Source organism: Lygodium microphyllum, chromosome 7, assembly GCF_053477565.2.
Source record: "Lygodium microphyllum isolate KBCC chromosome 7, Lygodium_microphyllum_v1.1.10, whole genome shotgun sequence".
In the NCBI taxonomy this organism is placed as follows: Eukaryota; Viridiplantae; Streptophyta; class Polypodiopsida; order Schizaeales; family Lygodiaceae; genus Lygodium; species Lygodium microphyllum.
Window position 1 is genome coordinate 32,609,897 of NC_141141.1, and position 22,076 is coordinate 32,631,972.

The following is a 22,076-nucleotide window of genomic DNA, read 5'->3' on the forward strand; positions in this document are numbered from 1 at the left end:
TGGGGATGTTGCAAGTTATATATTGATTTTGCAAACTCCAAACCCTTAAAAGAGTATTATACTGGATTTGCATCGCTAAGGGGGGGAAAATTTGCTCTGCATTGGACTATCTAACATCTCCAGTAACCTGCTTTACATGATTCTGATTATCAGCTGTACGTCCATTGTTTCTAATTGTCTAGTCAAGTGATGTTCCTTCACATCAGGAGCATTTCTAATTACATGCATATGTGTGGCTTTTCCAAGACAAAGGTTAAGTGTGCACCATAAACTCAGTAGCAATGCAGTTCTTGCTTAATGCTAGAACTAGCATGTGGATAGACCAATGAACCTACAGTGCCATTAACACAAGAATTTGCTATACAAATCCCATCACTCAAATGAGAGAATCAAGAGAATGATTAGTGTGATTGTGGGAAGTCTACATTTAGGTGAGACACCATGAGCAAGTGATAATATTTACAAGGGAGGGACTTCCAACCCCTGGTAATGGGTGTGTATAATGATGTACAGAAGTTAGTTTCTGTCTGAGATTCCCTAAATCAGCAAAGTAATCCCATACTGGATAAATAACTAGACTCCCTAAATCAGCAATTGATCCCACACTGGACCAAGTCTGGACCTCTTACCCTTATTAGGAAAGGATCTATCCTCACCCAAAGGAGGGAGAAGATAGAAGCTAGAAGCACAGACCAAACAACAACAATTGTGGGTGTCCTGTTCTGCCTTCCCATCAAACCTTTCAGGAAAGGGTATAAGTGCACTATCACCCAAAATGCAAAGAAAAGCTTCCCAAACAAAGGGCCCCATGACTGGTAGCCATTCATTAATGCATCTGAAATGCCTGCAACAACTCCCACAAGGTTTATTATCAGAAGGGTTGTTGGAGGAATCAGCAATGCTGACCACTTGAAGATGTAAAGCTCCCCAAACTCAGCATCATCAGATGCCTTTGCTGTGACAGTAAAGTTTGTGTCTATACCAGCCAAGACTTTCAGAAAACCTTGGAAAACAGCAAACAAATGAGCTGATACACCTCCAATAACCCAGAACTGCTCATTTCTCCACCACTCCTCTATCCCAACTCCACTCCACCTCATCTCAAGGATGCCCGTGGCGAATATGGAGAGAAACAAAGAGATGAACCACAAGCTTGCAAAATTGCTGATCTGAAATTTCAAAACATACGATGTGAGACAGCCTGCCTGCAAGCTTAAAGGCAAGCCCAATCAATATGCAAGAGACTGGCAGTACATACCGTGGGAATCATGAACTTTCCAGTGAGAAGGCACACTGCTGGAAGAGTACAGTAGACAAGGAGTGGTATGGAAGTGAAGGGATACACAATGGTGTTCACATATGCAAACCTCTCCAGCCACTTTAACCGGCCACCATAGCCATACCAAAGAGGGCAATGGCGACTTAGAAAAATCTCTACTGATCCAAGCGCCCAGCGCAGCACCTGGTTCAGCCGGTCAGACAAGTTGATTGGTGCAGAACCCTTGAATGCAGGTGGATGAGGCATGCAATAAACAGACCTCCAGCCTCGAGCATGCATTTTGAATCCCGTGAGAATGTCTTCAGTTACTGATCCGTAGATCCAACCAATCTGCAAAAATTCACAATGGATACAGTGCGCTCAACTAAATGTAGTGTTGAAAAACTTTCCACCATAACAAAAACTGAGTTCTTGAGTTTTGTTCAGGGTGAAGAATGCACATTCTAGCAGATAATGTGTTCAAATGTAGCACTTTGAAGAAACTGAATCATTAAGAAAAGTAAAAACTGTAAAGCACTTTTATATTTCTATATGTAAGTAGTTTACCTCCATCCCCCACTCTGTTTTATCCTCATAACCACAACTAATGACATGGATAGCTTCCTTTAGAAGAGCAGCAGGGCTAGCAGAATGAGGAACTCCACCCTCCTCCAACAACGTTGAGGCCACAAATACTGAAGACTGCCCAAAGCGCCTCTCGAAATTTTTTTGGCACATCGAGAGGCTGATATCATCATCAAAGCCTGTAACAAAATTTGGCATCAGAAAGAGCACCCTTCTACAAGTAAGATCAAATCAACAAAGTACGATGTGACTGCAATCACTTCACCTTCTATCCCCTCTTCAATATCCTCCAGATTGAGCACAGGAGTGGTTGGGTCCCTTGGAAACCTTGCGGGTTGCTTAGGCTTCTGTGGTGTTGTTTTGACCTTGACCTTCTTATTTTTCATACCCCAGAAAAAGAGAGAGCAGCAATCACAAGCCATCCTCTTTTTCTTTGGTTTGGTGGGAGCCTCATATCCATATAAAGCTTGCCTCTTGAAACAACATCCAGTACCTACATATACAGGACCCTGAATGCCATCTAGTCCTTTCATATTAATCTGCAAAGCATCAATAAGATGAGCTTCAGAAAATCATTGTTAAGAACGTAACTCAAAGTAGTATTAATTTATCCAACTGAGGTGAAAACAGGAGTCCTTACAAACACTTTTGAGTTTAGAAAAGCAATGTTCTACATTCATATGTGTCATCAAACATTCTGCTCAGTTCCAAGTTGCAACAATAAATATTTGTGGTAAACAATCGCCTACATTCTGTACATTAATAAGCTTTACACATCACATGATAGCAGACAAGAGTCAATAAGCACAAGCCAAGGGAGCATTGGCTGTTGTTGCAGCCTGTGGGGTGAAAGGAGATTAACATGCTCCAACTCCTTCTGCTAATCTGCAGTAGTAACTTCCAGAATCCACCATTTTCTTCTGTCGTAGACTTGTCAAGGCTATTGGGAACAATTTTTTTTATGTATAAAGAAGCTATGAAGTACAACACTATCATGTCAAGCATGTTTGTGTGTCATGGTAAAGGCAATGGTAATCTTGCTAACTAGCACTACCCATAGAGATTTTGAGAGCGTTAACCAGCTTTCACCACCATATATTTGTAATCAATAGCATGTCTACATAGTACCGCAGTAAGAAACCGCTATATTGTCTTGCTCTTTTGAGCTGGTATATTCAGTACAGTAAAAACCTTTCTACAAATGTGTGTTGAAGTAACTAATCATAGGTCTAAAGCATGCCATTAGCCTCAGAGACTGCTGTCAACATCAAGACAGGCTTGTTGCAGTTTGCAGGTAAAAATCTAGAGACTTGATTGCAGGTCTGTGTCAGATATACTGCTGTGCATGTGTTAATGCAGGCTGGATATGCACTTTACTGCCATAGAAGGTTTACTGCCATAGAAGGTTGAAAACAAGTTATGTTGCTGGCTCTTTTAGATTTGACACCCTTGACAAAAGACCATAAACAACCACTGAATGCTGTAACATCATCCAAACCAACAGGATTAGTGATTAAGGATAACCCATCAAACATATAGGCACAATTCATGCTTTGGCCATTGTTGCAAAGCTAGAAGTGGACTGGAGGTTAAACATTTGGAGGTCCTCACATCAAAGAAGACTGTATTGTGATTTGCATAACGATCATTGGGATCGATACCATCAAAACGCTGAGGGAACTGGACATAGCATACGTTTTTGCCGACTGTTGGATCCATCATAAAACACATGGCTTCCCGCAAGGCCTTGCTGTTGTTGATATAATGATCACAGTCCAGGTTGAGGAAATATGGAGCATTTGTGAGGACAGCAGAGACACGAACCTACAATAAGAAGCCAGAAAGAGTAATCACACTTTTGTTTGGGACTGTAACTTACTACTTTACTCGTGAGTGCAAGTAAAAGCATCTGTTTGTATGGGTGCAAATATTTCATTCACTGGAGAAAACATGAATTGCTGTCTAAGGAGCAGACACTGATAAGCAGTGGATGTACGCACATAGATATAAACATCTATATGGATTCAGAGCGAGAGAGAGAGAGATCCTACCAAGGCATTCATAGCGCCTGCCTTTTTGTGATGCTGAAAACCAGGCCTCTTTTCTCGTGAGACATACACAAGTCTAGGAAGCTCATTACCTTCTGCATCATGGCCCCCACTATGCCCCAGGAATACCTGTCATTTTGTCAACACAGCCAGTACTTGGAAAGGTCATTTCTGGACCTTAGCAGAGAGCTAAATAACTTGATAATGCACTTGGTTTGTTAGGAACATGCCTGAATCATCCCCGGGTGATCTTTGGTGTTATTGCCTGGCCATGGTGTACCATCTTGCATTATCCAACCTTCTTCTGGAACCTTTTGAGCTTTGGCAACCATAGCATTTACCCGTACCTTGAACTCTTCATACTCCCTCTGTATCCAATTATCCATACAGAAGACAAGAGCATTAATAGTATGCATAAAATGGATTTTTAAAGCTTTAACTTCTACATAAATTGGCATCCGTACCTTCATAGCTCGCCTCTCTTTCACAAAGGATGGCTGCACCTTGTCTTTTAGGTAGTCAATTTTCTGAGAGAAATACACTTCTGGAGCTCTGGGCTCGATGTTAAATTTCTTGCAAAAAGGCACCCACTTTCGTGCAAATTCAGATGTCTCCAATAGAGCGTCAAAAGTCAGCATAGCTGCTCCATCATCTGAAACATAGCATGAGAACTTGTCTACAGGATAGTCCACTGCTAGGATGGAGAGCACCGTGTTAGCCGTTACTAGGGGGGGTTCCTTCATAGGATCCACTGTGCTGACAAATATGTCCACACCCGCAAGCTGTGATGGTTCGCCTTCTCTTTCATATCTTCAATAATGATACAAACAAAAGGGTCGTATACAGTCCAGTATATAAGGACAGTAAAAACCATCATTCAATAAATAGAGATCATATATAAACAGAAAAAAGCAGAGTAAAAAACTAACATGACTTGCTATGGAAAGCAATCAGGAAAGAAACCTCTGCCATTTTCTGACTGTGTGAAGCTTCAAAATGTTACCTGAGTGAAAGCCTGTCAAGATAAGTCTCCCTATTTATAGGGAGCCACTTGGGAAACTGGTCAAGTATCCATGATAAAGCAAACCAGATCTCACACACAATGGATGTCAGCCAAAGTGCATAGGCATTGGGGACAGGATTTAGTAATCGGTAGCGAAAGAAGAACCCGATCACTACCAACCGTATAATGATGATCATCCTGTAAGGATTGATTCTGCTGGATGGAATGTTCACCTTCCTAGACAGAGGCTGCCTGGCCTGATCATCTCTGAAGGTGGCCACATAACAAATCAAATGCAAGATCAGAATCTAGCTTCAGGACAAACAAAGATTAGAAAATAACTGTAGCAAATGCAAGTCTACTCTAATCTAGTGCATGCATGCGAAAACTTAAAAAATCCCAAAACTATGTTAAGAACCAAGTTGACGCATTACATGGGTAAATCTTGTCCATCAAGACTATCCCCTTCCAGATCAACACCTCTCTTATCATTCTGCTCTCCTTCAGTCATCATCATCAGTTGGGGCTTTTCTTGCTTGATCTTCCAATTTTGAACTCTTTCTTTCCAAGCCACACCACCATATCCATACGATGAAAGGTCACCACTGGGTTCCGTGCTCCGGCTAGAGCGACCTGTTGAAAAAAGCCCATCGAACACCCTCTATAAGAAAACAATCCGCTCAAATACTTGGAGTGCTGCAAGTCCAGCCCTTTTGGAGTGCATGAAACAGTTAGCTGCAAATATAAACTTTGACATGTAGAGCCCTTCCAGTATCATATATTCAGCAGATTGATTTGGTAGCATTTAAAAAATCTGTGTATCTGGACGCGCTTGAGATGTCAATTAGTGCATGTTAAATTAAAATATCTGCAGCATGAAATGTACCTGGAGTGCTCGGCTCCGAGAAGGGGAAAGGATGAACTCTTCTACCTCTTCCCATGATTGGAGGAATAACAAGGGCATGACGATCAGGAGTTATTGGGGAGTACTCCCCCGAGATCTGTTAAAGAAAAGAGCTGTGTGTTAGTAGGACCAATCCAGATTTCACAGCATAATCATCAAAAGGATAATTGGTAATGTAATGGCTGATTCCCTTTGATGATCTTCAATATATTGTCCATAAACGTGAAAAAATTTTTCTACACTCAAGCGTATCTGATTGAGGCCAAGTGCTTTGGAACTCACAGGATGTTCAATGATGGATACAGCTGTATGTCTGTGCAGCAAGTGGTTAATATGGTGGCTGTTTTGTTGGTGATGGTAGTGATGCTGGTTGTTAATGCTGCTTGTGCTTGTAGATGGATCTTGGTCTTGTCCCTGTCCACAGCTAAGAGAGCTGCCTGACATGTCCTTAGCAGCAGATTCCCGATGTTGATGTTGACTGGTAGAGTCTGCTCCAAGCTCTTCTTCAAGATCATCATCCTCGTCTTCATCTACTTCCTCATAGAATTTTCCTGATCAGATCAGGATGCAAGGTAAGGTAAGAATGACGCTGTAAACCAACCTCTTACATTTGCTGAATCATTTATCGAGTATAAATGTGCAGCACCCATTAAACATGCACAAACACACCAAACCATGTTGTACTCAAAAGAAACACTGATTCTCGAGTTGTTTTCATGATCTGTCGCGTTTTGAACTTCTGATGGACGTTTTTCCTACAGAAATCTAAAGGTTACAAGGCAAACCAGTTCCTGCTTGCTCTGGAATGTATGCCTAAAGATAAACTTTGCATAGCAATGTCTCGCTAACACTTGCCTACCAAAAAAAAAAAAAAAAGTCACAAGCCTCACCTTCAGTTGCATTACCTCTCTCAGAACATAGGGAAACTAGATGGCAACTCAAGAGGAAGATATCTTGGATTTAAAGCAAAAACTCCCTTAACAAAGGGGTGAGTAAATGTATTGTCCAGTAACTTATGGAGGGTTGAGCCTAAAACCCTAAACCCTACTACCCATTCTCAGGCATTCTACAGTTTCTATGGTGGTGATAAGCTCTAGTGTTGTAAGTACCTTTGTCCAGTGTCTGATAGGGGGCCTTGCACTGTGGGCAAGAGTCGTCTCCCTCTTTTCTCTCATACTCGAAGCAGGGCCGACAGACAGGGAATCCACACTGCCTGCATGCCACAAAGAGCTCCCCTTCCAAGCTCACCTCCACATCTTCTCCGCAAATCTTACAGGCTTCCCTAGGTGTCTGTGCGGCACCAAAGAGCACCACAAATTAAAGTATGGAATTAAGGCAGAGATGGTTGTGAGACTGGATTTTATGCTCAGAAATGGAGTCGTCTAACTTCATCCTCACCTGTACTGTGGTGTGGGGGCTTGCACGGGCCGCCATGTTGGAGCTGCAGGGTCATCCAGAGGGGCTGGGACTCAGCAATGCTAGTTGTAAGGAGCGTGCAGAAGCTCCAGAGGGAGAGGAGAAGCAATTGTGAGGCTGCGTGCGATGGTGATGAATGGGGCAGGCCCGGCAGGGTAGTTTGGCAAGTGTGTGTGTGAGTGACAGAGTGTGGCTATGGCAGCTCGGAGGCCGAGGAAAAACATGGAGGGAGAACAAGGTTTTAATAATTCTTTAATAATGTGCCGATTCGCCGAAAAAAGAGAAAAGGGACAAGCGGATGGATATTTGGTTTTAATTTTAATCCTACTTTTTTGATAATGTCCCGGAAAAGAGAAAGGACTTTTAATTTTTGTGCCTTTAATTTAAATAGTAATTCTCATCGCTGAGGGATCAGGCATGTCCGGACCATGCAACATTGCAAAGTGAGATTATTATCATAATAATTAATCAGTGAAATGGTTTTGTGTATTAATGATGAGACGAAATTTAACCAACGTCCATGACAGCGACGCGCTTGGGTTAGCTCTCAACGACTCTCGTCCCGGCGAAAGTGGATGACACGTCAGCCCGAATGTACGCGTGTCATGAACTGATTCGATCAACTTCCCCTCCCCTGAACCCGCAATTCTGAATCTTCGCTTTTACAGCTAGTTCCCACTTTTTGGCCTCCCTGCTGACACGTGTCGCAAGATCCACGTCCTCGACTTTTTCTTTTTGAAGTCCGCTCGGCGTCTTTCCAGGCCCATAGTGTCTGGTCACGTGAGGCGTGAGAGCCGACTCTTGCTGACGTGTCAGCACCGTATGTGCCATGTTGGCAAATTGCAATAAAAGTCACCACATTGGTTTCCTCCTAGAGTACCTTCCCACGCAACCACTCTAGTTTCGATTACCACATCTAGGGGTTTGGTCATATGAGTCGCGGCAACATAGCTAGTGGGTCAGACAACACCACTGACATGCAAACATGGTAGTGTCCATTCTTTTTTCTCTTTCAATTTTCATATCAAATTGCCACCGAAGCAACATCATGTCAATAAAAGAATTTTAAAAAATTCAATGGCTCTCACCAATGTTGCATTGTGTGGAGGGGGAAGAGAAATTGGAGGTGGACATTTGGACCCAACCATAAGGGTTGAGTCCACACCTTCACTAGAGGTAAAACCCCCCACTTGCCACCACCTATTGTGACATCATTGCCACATCAACTAGGGTGGTTCACAATCCTAGTTGACATGGCATGTGACATCATTGCCATCTCAACTAGGGTGGTCTGACCACCACCCCACCTAACCAAACCCTACCATGTCCTTGGATTCTCTTTTGAGTAAACTGGTAAAAGTTTGAGTCCTATACAAGGAGTAGGGGTACTTTGATTTTTACGGATAGTTTTAGAAGCATTCACATTTTGATCCAAAATACTACTCTCAATGTGTTCCACAATTTGAATTAGCTCATTAGGTCCTTCGTCTTAAACATGAACAATACTCTCATGTTGCAAATAATCCCACAAGCAATGAAATTTCATGGTCATAAGCGCACTTGCATCCATTCCAAGTATGAATCATGATATCAATGTGACAATAATCTCTACCCATTTGCATGCATCATGCTATATTGGAAAACAATTTCTACCAAATACGCATGCTATCTAGAGTAAATAATATAAACTTTGTGGATCTTTTGGTCCTCCAACTACCAATGGTATGTTGCCTTGTTTTTGAAGTGGTCTGAAAATAAGACTTGAGAATAATCTTGACAATTGCCACATTGTCATCGCTTCATCCATACTTGATGTTTATTCATTAAGGAAGACTAATGATTTGTGTTGTCAAAGTAATGCACTCACACTTGCTACACTAAGGGAGGCAATGCTTAGTAGTCACTCAAATGCCTTTTTGTGAGTTACACCATCCAAATCCATGAGATGCAAGGACTTAGCTAGTCAGGTGGTCTACAATTCTACCTTGCAATGAAATGTCAAGGCCTCAACCCAAAAGGATCAACCTAAAGGATCTACACTTCTATGGACTTCCTAAACATAAATCTAAAACCCATTTTAAAGACACCATTTTGTAGCACACTTGGTTCATAACAAGTGTGGTAGTGTTTTAGTCTTCCACAACATTGAGGATCCATATTCTACTACACACCATTCCCCTAAAACATTATTAGTTTGGGTTCTTACCTACAACTTAGATAATCATGATCGATCACCTCGAACCTAAATAATTATGTAGAAAGCCATCCTACTAATCAAGGCTACCCTTCCTTAGGATAATGTCATCGAGGATAACCATCCAGCCACATTCAACCCATGCATGCAACATCTTGAGTTTTTTAAGTACAACTTCCTTAATTAGTCTTTGCACGAGGTACATTGAGAACCCTGCCATGTTGTATGCACATATAAAAACAACTTCCTTAATTAGTATGTTACACAAGGAGAGTGGCCTCATTGCTCTTGCATTTTGCGTGTTCATTACATGTTCCTTTAAGCACATACACACAACTATTTGCAATAGCTTCTTTTAACTTAGGGTTCAATTCCTTTATTACAATCCTCATCGTGGGACTCTGACTTTCACAAAGTTGCTCCATCTCTTGGAATTCGAGGTCTTCCATCCCAAAATTAGTGATGGGCATTAGAAAGCCCTCCATCCCTATCATAGGAGGCTATCAATGAATTTACTTGCTCAAAACCCCTCCAAGCTCCTCTACCTAAGGTGATGAAGTGACAAAGTGCTTGACCTTTTCCACTACTTGGCTCTTGGCCCTAAATACCAAAGCAATGCCCTTTCAGGTTTATATCATTCTCTCCTACATTCGCCTTGAAACTTAGAGATAGTCCGATGGCCAATAGCATCATTTGTCCCCTAGATCCAACTATTATACCATCTACTTGCATCTTCTTATAATCACAAACACAATCATAAATCAACCATACAAAAGCAAAGCATGCAATGCCTTTCAACAAGTTTTAACAATGAGGGTATCCTATTAATACCATGATGCTATAAAAACCTAAAAGTTGGGTCAATTGGACCATGGAATGTCAACTGCCCCTTTTAGTTTGTTGTTTTTTGTAGCAACCTTGTTAACTTGATCAATACCTCAGATTTTCATGGGTTCCATTTCTCTCCTTTGTTTGGGTGCCATTGTGATTCACGAGCAATGTTTCGATGGCCTTGAGTAGGACCAAAACAATACTAATGAGTATGATCACAATAATAGAGACGAAGTTATGGAGAGGACCCACATCCACACAATCCCTCTCACTCCTTAAGTGAGCTTTGATCCATTGATGCTTTGATTCACTTGTAGTGGCTACAAGTGAATAGGACCAAGAGATTAGAGTTAACACAAGAAAAACCTCCTTAAGTGAGCTTTGATTCACAAAAGAGGGGACTGATAGTAATCATGATGGGGGAGGTTTCATGATGTAGTGGCTACAAGTGAATAGGACCAAGAGATTAGAGTTAACACAAGAAAAACTAAGGGGACCAAGAAAGTAAAGAAACAAGGATGGTGATGATAATGGTTATGGTTAGATGATAAGGGAGATTTGTATGGTAATGATGATAAGGGAGATGGTATGATGATGATGGTAAGGGAATGACACCTTGAATAATGGGTGAATGAAATTGATACAAATAATGAAAATTTCTCTCTCACTCTACATACATACATGTGTGTGTGTGTGTGTGTATGTGTGTGTGTGTGTAAGGGAAGTAGAACCCAGGAGGAAGAAGCTTGGCAGTGAGAGCTATGGCGGATAGAGAGCAAGAGCAAGAGAGAGAGAGAAACTCAAAGTGGGAACTCCAACAACCACAATGTGTGGCTGGAACTTCCTTTTATTCAAACTGTCACTAAAAGAATAAAAAATAAGTGATTGTGACGGGTGGCCACCACCTGCAGTGTGCAGTGGCAGGTACTGTCAGTGTAGTAAAGTGTAGTAATACACAGGCAGCTAGGCGGAGGCGCCTTTACCCCCAACAACCTCCCACTTAAAGGCAAATCTGCTCCAATGAGGGAGAAAAGAAAAGAAAAGATAGTACAACATGTACACATGTACAACAGGATGACGAAAAAGACATCATCTCATCTAACGCCCATCAATCTCCTAAGGAAGGCAAAGCGCTCTGTAGTGAGGCTCTTCGTGAGCAAGTCTATAGGATTCTGCTTAGTCGGAATCTTGATAAGGTCAACAAACCTATCCTCAACTTGACCTCGCGAATGAAGTGATACCTCACCTCAATATGTTTCGTCTTCACATGGAAGACCGAATTCTTGGCCAACTGAATGGCACTCATAGGATCTGAATGTAATGTAGGCATAGCATTTGTCATACCAAGGTCTACAATCAAATGGCCTAACTAGATAGCCTCCTTGCAAGCCTCTGTGGCTGCAATATATTCAGCCTCTAAAGTAGGAAGGGTCGTACACTTTTGTGCCCTGGACATCCAAAAGATAGCCCCTCCAGCATAAGTAAACACATAGCCAGAAGTTGACTTCCTACTATCTGCATGTCCTACACAATCAGAGTCGGTGTAGCCCATAACTCTTGTATCCTGGCTGCCATAGCAAATACACATATCTACTGTGCCCTTCAGGTACCTCATGATACCCTTCACGGCATCCCAATGCTTATTGCCAGGTGTAGCCATATAACGTGCCACAATCCCAACTGCAAAAGCAATATCTAGACGGGTGGCTATCATGGCATACATAAGACTGCCCACAGCTGATGCATAGGGAATCTTGGCCATCTCGGCCCTGTGCTCATCTATCTGTGGGCAATCGACCTGTGAAACCTTCACATGAGAAGGTAATGGACAGCCAATAGGCTTAACATTCTGCATATGGAAGCGTTTAAGGACTTTATGAATGTACTCCCTCTATGATAGATAGAGTAGTCCCTAAGATCTGTCACGCGTAATGCGCATGCCAAGTGTATGAGAGGCATGTCCTAGATCTTTCATCTCAAAGCTCTTCTTGAGCTGAGCCTTAAGAGTATCTAGCTCCTCATGAGCTATCCCTGCTAAAAGCATGTCATCCACATAGAGTACTAAAATCAGTAAAGAACTATCACGGGATTTCTTCGTATACAAGCACGGATCCATAGCACTGCGGCTGTAGCCCTGTGACTACATGGATGCATCAAACTTATGGTACCTAGTGTTCCTTGTCATGGTCTACAAAGCCCTTACGCTGCTCCATGTAAATCTCATCATGCAAGTCCCCATGTAAAAAAGTCATCTTGACATCCATCTAGTACAAGTCCAGGTCAAGCTGTGCAACCAAAGCCAAGACTAAGCATAGGGTGGTCATCTTGACCACATGAGAAAAGACTTCATCAAATCAACATCATGCTCCTGCTTAAAGTCCTTAGCAACCAATCGAGCCTTGTATGCCGGTTTAGGGTGTCCAGGGGTACTTTTCAGCTTGTACACCCACTTTCATGGCAAAGCCTTCTTACCATGAGGCAAGGAAACCAAATCCCAAGTCTGATTCTTATGCAATGAGTCAAGCTCAGACTGTATAGCCCTCTTCCAAGAGTGATAATCACCGCTGTGCATAGCCTCATCATAAGTGAGAGGCTCTCCTGCATCTGTAACCAGTACATAATCCATAGAGGGTGCAAAACAGTCAGTAGAATGCCTCAACCCAGGCTCTACTATCGAACCAATATCCTGTCTAACATCAGCATGTCTAACATCTAGGCCATGAGCATCAAGTGATACTGCATGCTGTCTAGTTCGCCGTGGAGCAGGCTGTATGGAAGCAGGTGACTCCTACTGAAAGATAACTCTATGTACCTCAATGACTTTCTCAAGCTGCATATGCATTTTGTCCTCATGAAAGATGACATCATGGCTACAAATCACTTTCCACGCCTGTGGATCCCATAGACGGTAATCCATCTCTCCTGCATCTACATAGCCAATGATAAATGCATTTGACACTTTTAGGATCCTGCTTATTGCATTTGTCCTTGGGCACATGGCAGAATGCCTCACATCCAAAGACACGCAAATGATCATAAAAGGGGGGCTTGCCTGCCCATACCTCCTCTGCAACCTGAAAATCAATGCTACTGCTAGGTGACCTGTTAATGAGATGCGCTGCAATAGTAATTGCATCAGTCCAAAAGTGCTGCAGTAAGCCAGCCTGGCTAAGCATGCTACGCACCCTTTCCTGAATGGTCCTATTCATGCATTTAGCCATACCATTCTTGGGAGGGGTGTAAGGGGTAGTCAATTGCTCTTAGTACCACGCTCAACACAAAACTGCTTAAAAGCATGTGATACATACTCACCCCCATTATCTGACCTTAGGCATTTCAGCCTATTCCTATACTGATTCTCTGCTCATGCAAGCCAATGCTAAAATGTGGCTAAGACATCGGATTTTCTCTTTATGGGATATGCCCAAACCCTACGTGAATAATCATCTATGAAAGTGACAAAATACTTTGCCCCACCTACTACTGACTGACAGGGCATGGACCCACATACATCTGTGTGCACAAGAGCCAAGGGCTCACCCATGCATTTCTTACCAGACTTTTTATGTGTATTCTTGGTCTGCCTGCCATAAAAACGATGATCACAAGAATCAAAATGCGAAGAGTCAATGGCGGAAGATACTGCAAAGCACAGAGCATTTTCATTCCTTTAAGGGACATATGCCCCAAACAAGAATACCAAAGGGATACATGGGGAATAGAACCCACAGACAAAACATAATTCAAGGTAGCTCCAGATACAAGTAAGGGATAGAGGCTGCCAAACTTGGAACCTCTTGCAAGCACAAGCCTGCCCACGAGTAATCTTCCGTGTAGAGTCTCCACAAGACACAAAATACCTTGCATCATCAAGTTGTCTAGCTGACATAAGGCTATGAGTCAATGCAAGTACATGGCGTACATCATGCAAAACAAAAGAATTGCCAGAAGGAAACTACAGCCTAACATCTCCAATGCCCATAATGTCAAGAGACCTGTCATTACCAAGACGCACAGAACCAAAGATGGTACGATAGGTATGAAACCAATCTCTTCAGGGTGTCACATGAAATGATGCACCCGAATCCAAAAGCCAGCACTGTGCATACATAGAATGTGTCTCAGAAGCTTGTAAGGCCTCGCATGAAGAAGCTGCAAGTATATAATCCTCATCTGAATCAGTGGCCTACATGACATTAACCTCTTCTATCTTCACATTGGACTTTGCAGGTACAATACTACGCTCAGAAGACTTTTCCTACACTTTCTCTTTTCCCTTTTCCTTGCGCTTATCATCGCGCATCTTATGGCACTGCGGCCTAATATGTCTTGCTTTCCCACAATAATGACACGTGAGATCATACTTTCATCCACCACAGGACTTACTGCGGCCACGTGACTTTGACCTGGACTTCTGAGAGTCCTTGCCCTTATGATCATTATCATACCTGCCATGTTTGCCACCTCTAACGGTCAATGCATGTGAAGAGCGGGAAGCATCATTGTTTCTCCTGTTGATTTCCTCAATCAATAAAGCACTCTCAACATATTTGATTTTCAGCCCATCAAGCTTGTTCCTACATATGGCAGTACGGAAGACATCCCATGATTCAGGCAAGGTGCTAAACAAAAACAACGGGTGCAAGTTGTCTTTGAACTCAATACCCTATGACAACAGATTGTTCATTATAGCATGAAACTGGCTGAAATGAGATGATAGGGATGTCCCCTCCTTCATGCGAAGGTCCATTAACTACTTCAGCCAATACATCTGTGACGTAGGACTCCGCTGCGCATATAGCTCTTGAATCTTCTCCCATAAGTCCCATGCACTCTAATTCTCATCTTCAACAACATTATGATGGACCTCTTCTGAGAGTGACAAGATAATGGTAGACTTGCATAGCTCATCAACTTCCATCCAAACATCATCATCCATATCCTTGGGTTTAATACCCTTGAGACACAATGGTTTAATCTGCAACTTCTGCACCAAAATCTGCCATATCTGGGACTTCCAATACCCATAGTTGGTACCATCCAACTTGGCAATGTTAAAGAGAGCTGTGTCTTTTAGATGACCAGCCATACTGTCCCAAATCAAAGCAAAAATGCAAAATTGTAGGTTGCTGTAATTAGCAAAAATTGCACTAAAACCACTACTAAAACTAGTTGAAAGAGTGGATATCACCAAGAGAACCACCTGTCCACCAAATATGACCAAGATAACATCAAATAATAAGCATTACCCTCATACAAGTGCTTGAAATCTATAGATTTCAGCTTGTTGGAATAAATTATAGTAGTATGTAAAACTGTCCCAAAGTGAAGCAATCACTGATACATATGTCCCCGCGAACTGCCAGGTAGCAAGAGACATCCAACAGTGCGTGTCAAGGGGCAAGAAGGTACCAAGAACTATCAAACCAATAACCTGTCAGGCGAGATACATCTTATAGGTCTAGAAGTCATGCATGTAATGGGACTTGGGGTAAGAGAAGAGACCAAGCACAAGCACAACTGATAGAGCAAGAAGCTCAATGCATAACCATCCAAGATGCATACAAAACTGACAAACGTGTGACAGAGATAGGTGCCTTCCCCAATAGGCGTATCAAATCAGCCCACTACAGACTAATTGTAGACATAAAGCTCTCAAGAGAGAAAATGCATGTAACTATCCCACAAGCTCAAGCTCAAGTGTAAGTAAAACTCTATGTACATCCGAATATGCCAAGAGGCTCCCATTAGAAGACATTCCAAATCCCAGTAGGGTACATCCAGAGCATAAATCCCAAGCTATCTCAGACCCGTAAAGCATAAGCCTGAAAGCATTGAAATAGCATGTAATTGACAACCAAATGTAATGGCCAGTAGGTCCGAAATACTCAAATATATCCAAAGATGAAGCTCCAAGTGGTTGTCAGGCATGAGCAAACCAAGTGGCATCCATATCTGACCAAAGCATAAATGCAAGAGGCCTAAATGTCAAGCAATGACAATAGGCATAAACTGGTCCAAAGCGTGTCAACTCAATCCAAATGCCAGTGAATGACGACCAAGACAGAGCCTAATCCAAGCTCAATAGCATTTCGAAACCAAAAAGAAGCATTTGACAATCTCCAAATATATCGGTATGATCATTCAAATTGCCAGTAAGCACCCCGTATCCAAGAACCAATGCATACACCAAGTAAATGAGCTTCAGCCCATTGTATTACAATAGCATATTCACTGTCAAGTGAAGCTCAATCGGTGCCCAAATCTGCTCCAAATCAGTCCCAAAGCATAGACATAGCATCCCATAACATCCGAGCATCATTGGGCATCAATAGGCATCAAACGAGTAATGCCAAGAAGCATCAAACATCAAATGTCAAGCTGTGCCCTATTTTTGATAGTCTCAGGACTGTGTATACAACAATGGCTGAAGGTGGAAGCACTCGTATTGATCGCTGGGAGCCAAGAACCAATGCTAGGGAGTTGAAAGATGATTGGGAAGGTTGCAAACAAGGCCAGGAAGCCGGGGAAGGAGCGGGAAATGCCAGGAGGAGATCAGCCCACAGCCCCGTAAAAATGCATTGCATTTTGCAATGGCTGCTCTTGGGGGCTGGGAAGTCTTCAACAGTGCTACTGAGCACTTGGCAATGATTAGGGGGCTCCAATGCAGCCCTACAATGTGCCACATGAAGGCCAGGAAGATCGGGGAGGAGGCAGGAGATCAAAACATACATGCAAATGAAGGTGCCATGGTTGCCATTGAAGCTCGAGTTGAAGCTCTTCAAATCCGGGCTAAAGAGAATGCCAGGCAAGCTCCAATGCCTTTACTCTGATACTAGTTGAAAGGGAAGTAGAATCCATGAGGAAGAAGCTTGGCGCTGAGAGCTATGGCAGATGGAGAGAGAGAGAGAGAGAGAGAGAGAGAGAGAGAGAGAGAGAGAGAGAGAGAGAGAGAGAGAGAGAGAGAGAGAGAGAGAGAGAGAGAGAGAGAGAGAAACTCAAAGTGGGAACTCCAACAACCACAATGTGTGGCCGGATCTTCCTTTTATTCAAACTGTCACTAAAAGAATAAAGAAAAAGTGACTATGACGGGCATTCGCCACTTGTAGTGTGCAATGGCGTGTACTGACAGTGTAGTAAAGTGTAGTAATACATGGGCAGCTAGGGGAAGGCACCTTTACCCCCAACACACACACACACACACACACACACACAAAAACACACAGAGTGAGTGAGTGAGTGAGTGAGTGAGTGAGTGAGTGAGTGTGTGTGTGTGTGTGTGCGAAATAGCCAAATGGAGAAAAAGATGACAAATGCTACCAAACCTACCGAATTTTTGTGAAGGGCTTCAATCATATTCCACAAAAGGGTTTATTTTGTATCAAAAAATGCTTAGTTTTATTAAAAAGTAAGGGGGTTTCATTGACATAAATGAAATTTCATATCATGTTGTTGAGGGGCTTAATGGTAGATGTCGTATACTTAAGTGTTTTCAAGCATTTTGGTGGTTAATATTTTTTTATTTAGACATATTATAGTTACCTTATTATTATTTGTAATCTAAGTTTGTGAGCCATATAATAGGAAACGATCTCATATAGTTTGGAGTCTGGGTATCCATTGTAACCACAAATTAGATCATAAATGAGTTTTCACATGTATTAGCATTATAATTTTAGCTTTTTTGGGGGGGGGGGGGGATTTTCAAATTTGGGGACAAAAGGGATTGAGCAAGGGTTCTACTTAGTAGAAAATAAAAAAGTGTCCATCTTGATTTTACCTATAAATACTTTTCAACAAAATGGTAGAAACACAAATTTTAATGAGGTTGCCTTTGATTCTAATAATACAAACCAAACACAACAAAATCCTTTTGCCTAACTTCTCAATCAGTACATGTAAAAGGATGAATGGGATATGAGCACATAGATATGACTCAAAGGTTCTGCAAGGATCTCAGTCTCTCTCTCAATCTCACTCTAATATCTGAATTCACACAAGAAGATGAGAAAAAGGCTTGATGAGAGGATTTTTCTTTTGCAGCCACCTTGTAGATAAAATAAAACTCAATAAAGTTAGGTTAGAAAGCCATGTAATGGGCAATTATTCGTATTCCTTCTAACATGACAAGTATAGATGGCCCTTGTAAGATGTTAAGTCCTTGTATCTATGTTCCTTGTAATGATAGTGTCAATCCTTACTAGATTACAATGATGCGATCTAATTAATAACTAACTTTTTACTATATATGTATGGGCACCTAATGTATATGGGGATTCATTTGCTTAAATCACGGCATTTGTTTTATGAAAGACAAACCCTAGGCTTAGTCACAATGACGAGTATCAAACTGTCATTCCCATGGCTGCAATACCAAGAGTTGTTACTGAGCCATCTTTTGCCAAAAATAAGGCCATGGTTTTATTGGAGGGAAAATAAATTATAAATTTTTGGCCAATAGGAAAAGTTGATATACGAAGTTAAGTTGGGGATCCTACTATGCAAAGAGTATAAGGGGGATGGGTATTTAAAGTAAAAGGGGGGGAGTGACATGCCAATTGAGGAGGAGACGGACGTTGTCGGAGGGGTTTTTGTCGAAAGGTCGAATCCATCGGGGATCAAAAGTAGAAGGAAGTAGAGATAGGAGATGGAAGAGAAGATAGAGAATACCCAAGTGGTAAACATGAAAAAAACAAATCACAATGAATTGAATCAATATGTATTGAAAGAATTTGGAATCTTTGCACTACTCAGAAGCAATCTCCAGGCATTAGTTCTCCTGGAGCTCCTTCTAGACCAAAAACGTGGATAAGAAAAATCAGCTCTTTCTCTGTTGCCTGGAACCCGAATCTGATGGTTCCGTTGGCTCCGAAAGGGGGGTAAAACCTCAGGACACTTGCTCACAGATATCCCAGATCACTCCTTCTTCTTCTTTCAGTTTAATCTACAGTTTTTAGCCTGTTTAGAGCGATCGCGACGTGCGCGATTTCGTCAATTTGTCTTTTTTATGAAAAATCTCCTAATTGGCTGAAAAAGCAACTAGCTTTTTGCATGCCATCCTAATCTAGAAGCTTGTTCTAACTTTTTCAGATTTTTATAATAAATAATATCAAAAATAGACTAAAATTATCCAAAAATCTAATATTTTCGGATAATCCATGCAACTCACACTAGTACTAATGGCTCAGATCACATTGACTCTCTAGATCAATAGAGAAGTCGGATGATGATGCATTCCATACTTTTTCACATTGTGTCCTCATAACATCACGACATCCATCCCCTCTGAACCTGCACATCCTCCGGTATGTGCCAAAATCCTAGTTGTCACCGGAATCTGAGTCCTCCTCATCCTCTGCAACCATATCCTTTACTTCTTCATCTTCCATATCTTCCTGACTAGCCCTTGTATCATGGCCACTATTTTCTTCCAATTCTGGCAACTCATAGGCAGTAGATTCCCGCCTTTTGAATAATTTGATTCTTTTCCCTGCTATCAGAAGTTTTATGGCTGTCCCATCCAGCTCATTTAATGCATAAGTAGCATTATCAAATGCCTGTCTTACCACATAGGGTCCAAACCATCTTTTGGAAACTTTACACATGGCACTATGTTGGTTATCTAAACTGCTATCATAAACCAATACCCAATCTCCATCTTGTACGGTTCATTGTCTTAGTCTATGTCTTTTGTCAAACCGTTTCTTGTTCTGTATCCTTGCTGCCCTTAACTTTGCAGTTGCTGCCTCTATGTCTTCTGACTTTCTTTCCAACTGTCTAATGCGTAACGCCAACAACTCCTCTCGATTCAACTCCTCCTCCCAAGGTAACACACTCCATGTTGACTGTCATCTCTTCTATCGGCATGATAAGTTTTTGACCATACATCAATTGTGCAGGCATATATCCTCTAACAGAACTATGAGTTGTTCTGTCAGCCCACAAAGCATAAGGGAGCAATCATGGCCACTCTTTTACCTTCTCTCCACATGCTTTTGCCAATGCCTTCACAATAGGTGGATGACCTCTTTCACTTTTTCCATTTCCTTTAGGGTTATAGGCTGAAGTTAAAGCAAGCTTTATCCCCAACCGTACAAAGAAATCATGAGCTTCATCTGCATCCAGCTCACCCCTATTTGCTGTAATTTTTCCCACACAACCATATCGACAAAAGATCTATTCTAAGAGAAAAGTACATACGACATTTGTCGTTTTAGTACGTAGACCTCTCCCTTCCACTTGATTAGTCAAGTCTTCACAAGCAAGCACAAGATACCTCATTTTCCAAAGACCTGTAGGCATTGTGACCAAATCCACCACCCACTTAAAATGAAGAGACAATGGATATGTGGGTTGCAATCCATCTCGATGTCTCACAATTGAATACATTTGACATGTCGTACATGTTTCCACAAACTGAGTAACATCCTTATACATACCCTGCCACCAATATCTTTCTTTGATCTTTGTAAAAGTACCCCAAACACCTCTATGACCAACCCACAAGCTTTCATGAAATTCTTGCATTACTTTTACTTGTGAAGCTCTATCACCCAAAACTCGCAATGGCATACCCTGTTTCTTTTTAGCATATTTCCATAAGTATCCATCTTTTAAGAAAAATCCATAGGCTTTCCTCTTGATCTTCTTAAACTCCTCATCTGACCATTCATCTGTCTTTGTTAATGTACTGAGATATTGACCAATTCTCAGCCACTCTCTTGCATATTTGTCTTCCAAGAACACTTCTACACAAGATGCAAAACATCTAAAGTGTCTTCTCTTTGTTGTCCAAGCTTCTGTTAATGCTATAGCAACACCTTGCATTGCTAAATTCACTCTTACAACATCATTTTCAGCCATAAGAAAGTCATCTTCTTCCTCCTCATCCATCATCCCATCTTCATTCTCATAGCGTGCTCAAGATAACATGTCTGCCACTGGGTTATCTCTTCCTACAATATGTTGAAATTCAGGGTTCAAAGATTTGATGTATGCAATCCACCGGAGCATAGCAATGTCCGGGGTAGCACAACTAGTAATCATACCCAATACCAGCAAACAATCAGTCTCAATAACTACATGAGCACCCATAAAATACTCCTTATCACATTTAAGGGCTGTCACAATTCCCCATAATTCTCTTTTTACCTGTGGATATCTTCTCTGTTGTTCAGTCAATACTTTTGCACCAAAGCGTATTGCATATCTTTGCCCTTCCTCATCATCTTGCCCAATTGCCCATCCAATCCTGATTGGGCTTGTATCAACAATAATAATGATAGGCTTTCCATGTGAATAATCAGCCTTTCTCAACGTAGGAGCAGATTTTAAGAGTTGCTTCAATTTCTTCATTGCTTTCTGATGCTTCCTTTCCCAATGAAAATTTTGACCTTTCCTTAGAAGCTGATAAAGAACATCGGCTACATGTGCAAAGTGAGGAATCCATATCAAATAGAACACACATGCACCCAAGAATCTATGCACCTCTAATACATTCGTACATACATCTTGCATTCTATCAATCCCATCTATTTTTGCTAGTGATGGCCTTCGCCCATAGGGCCCACACATATGCCCAACAATCAAAACCTCTTCAACTCTAAAGACAATCTTTTGTCCAGAAATAGTTAAATGCACCTCTTCTAGACATGTCAAAATCCTCTCACAATCCACAATATGATATGCAACAAACTGTCTGCATCCATGAGCATGCATCTCTTCATTCTTTTCCTCCACTGCACACCCTTTGATTGGAACATCATCCAAGAAGAGCATAGTCAATTGTGGTATAAAATCCCTGAGTACCCTATTCATAGCATTTGTCATCTGTGCCA

The 22,076-nt window shown here is 41.7% G+C and overlaps 1 protein-coding gene across 1 annotated transcript; it reads right to left on the reverse strand.

Annotated features, from left to right (window-relative positions):
- Positions 1-318: 318 nt before the first annotated feature.
- On the reverse strand, positions 319-7,458 carry LOC148033326 (cellulose synthase A catalytic subunit 3 [UDP-forming]-like). Its single transcript, XM_087681235.1, has 14 exons — positions 7,197-7,458; positions 6,908-7,088; positions 6,081-6,349; positions 5,781-5,895; positions 5,329-5,527; positions 4,895-5,161; positions 4,356-4,701; positions 4,122-4,259; positions 3,895-4,020; positions 3,455-3,667; positions 2,109-2,382; positions 1,826-2,022; positions 1,259-1,609; positions 319-1,169 (listed from the first exon to the last, which is right to left on the reverse strand). Exons 1-14 carry the CDS (start codon positions 7,230-7,232, stop codon positions 588-590), a joined length of 3,294 nt encoding a protein of 1,097 aa, XP_087537361.1. The 5' UTR covers positions 7,233-7,458; the 3' UTR covers positions 319-587.
- Between the last annotated feature and the right edge of the window lie 14,618 nt (positions 7,459-22,076).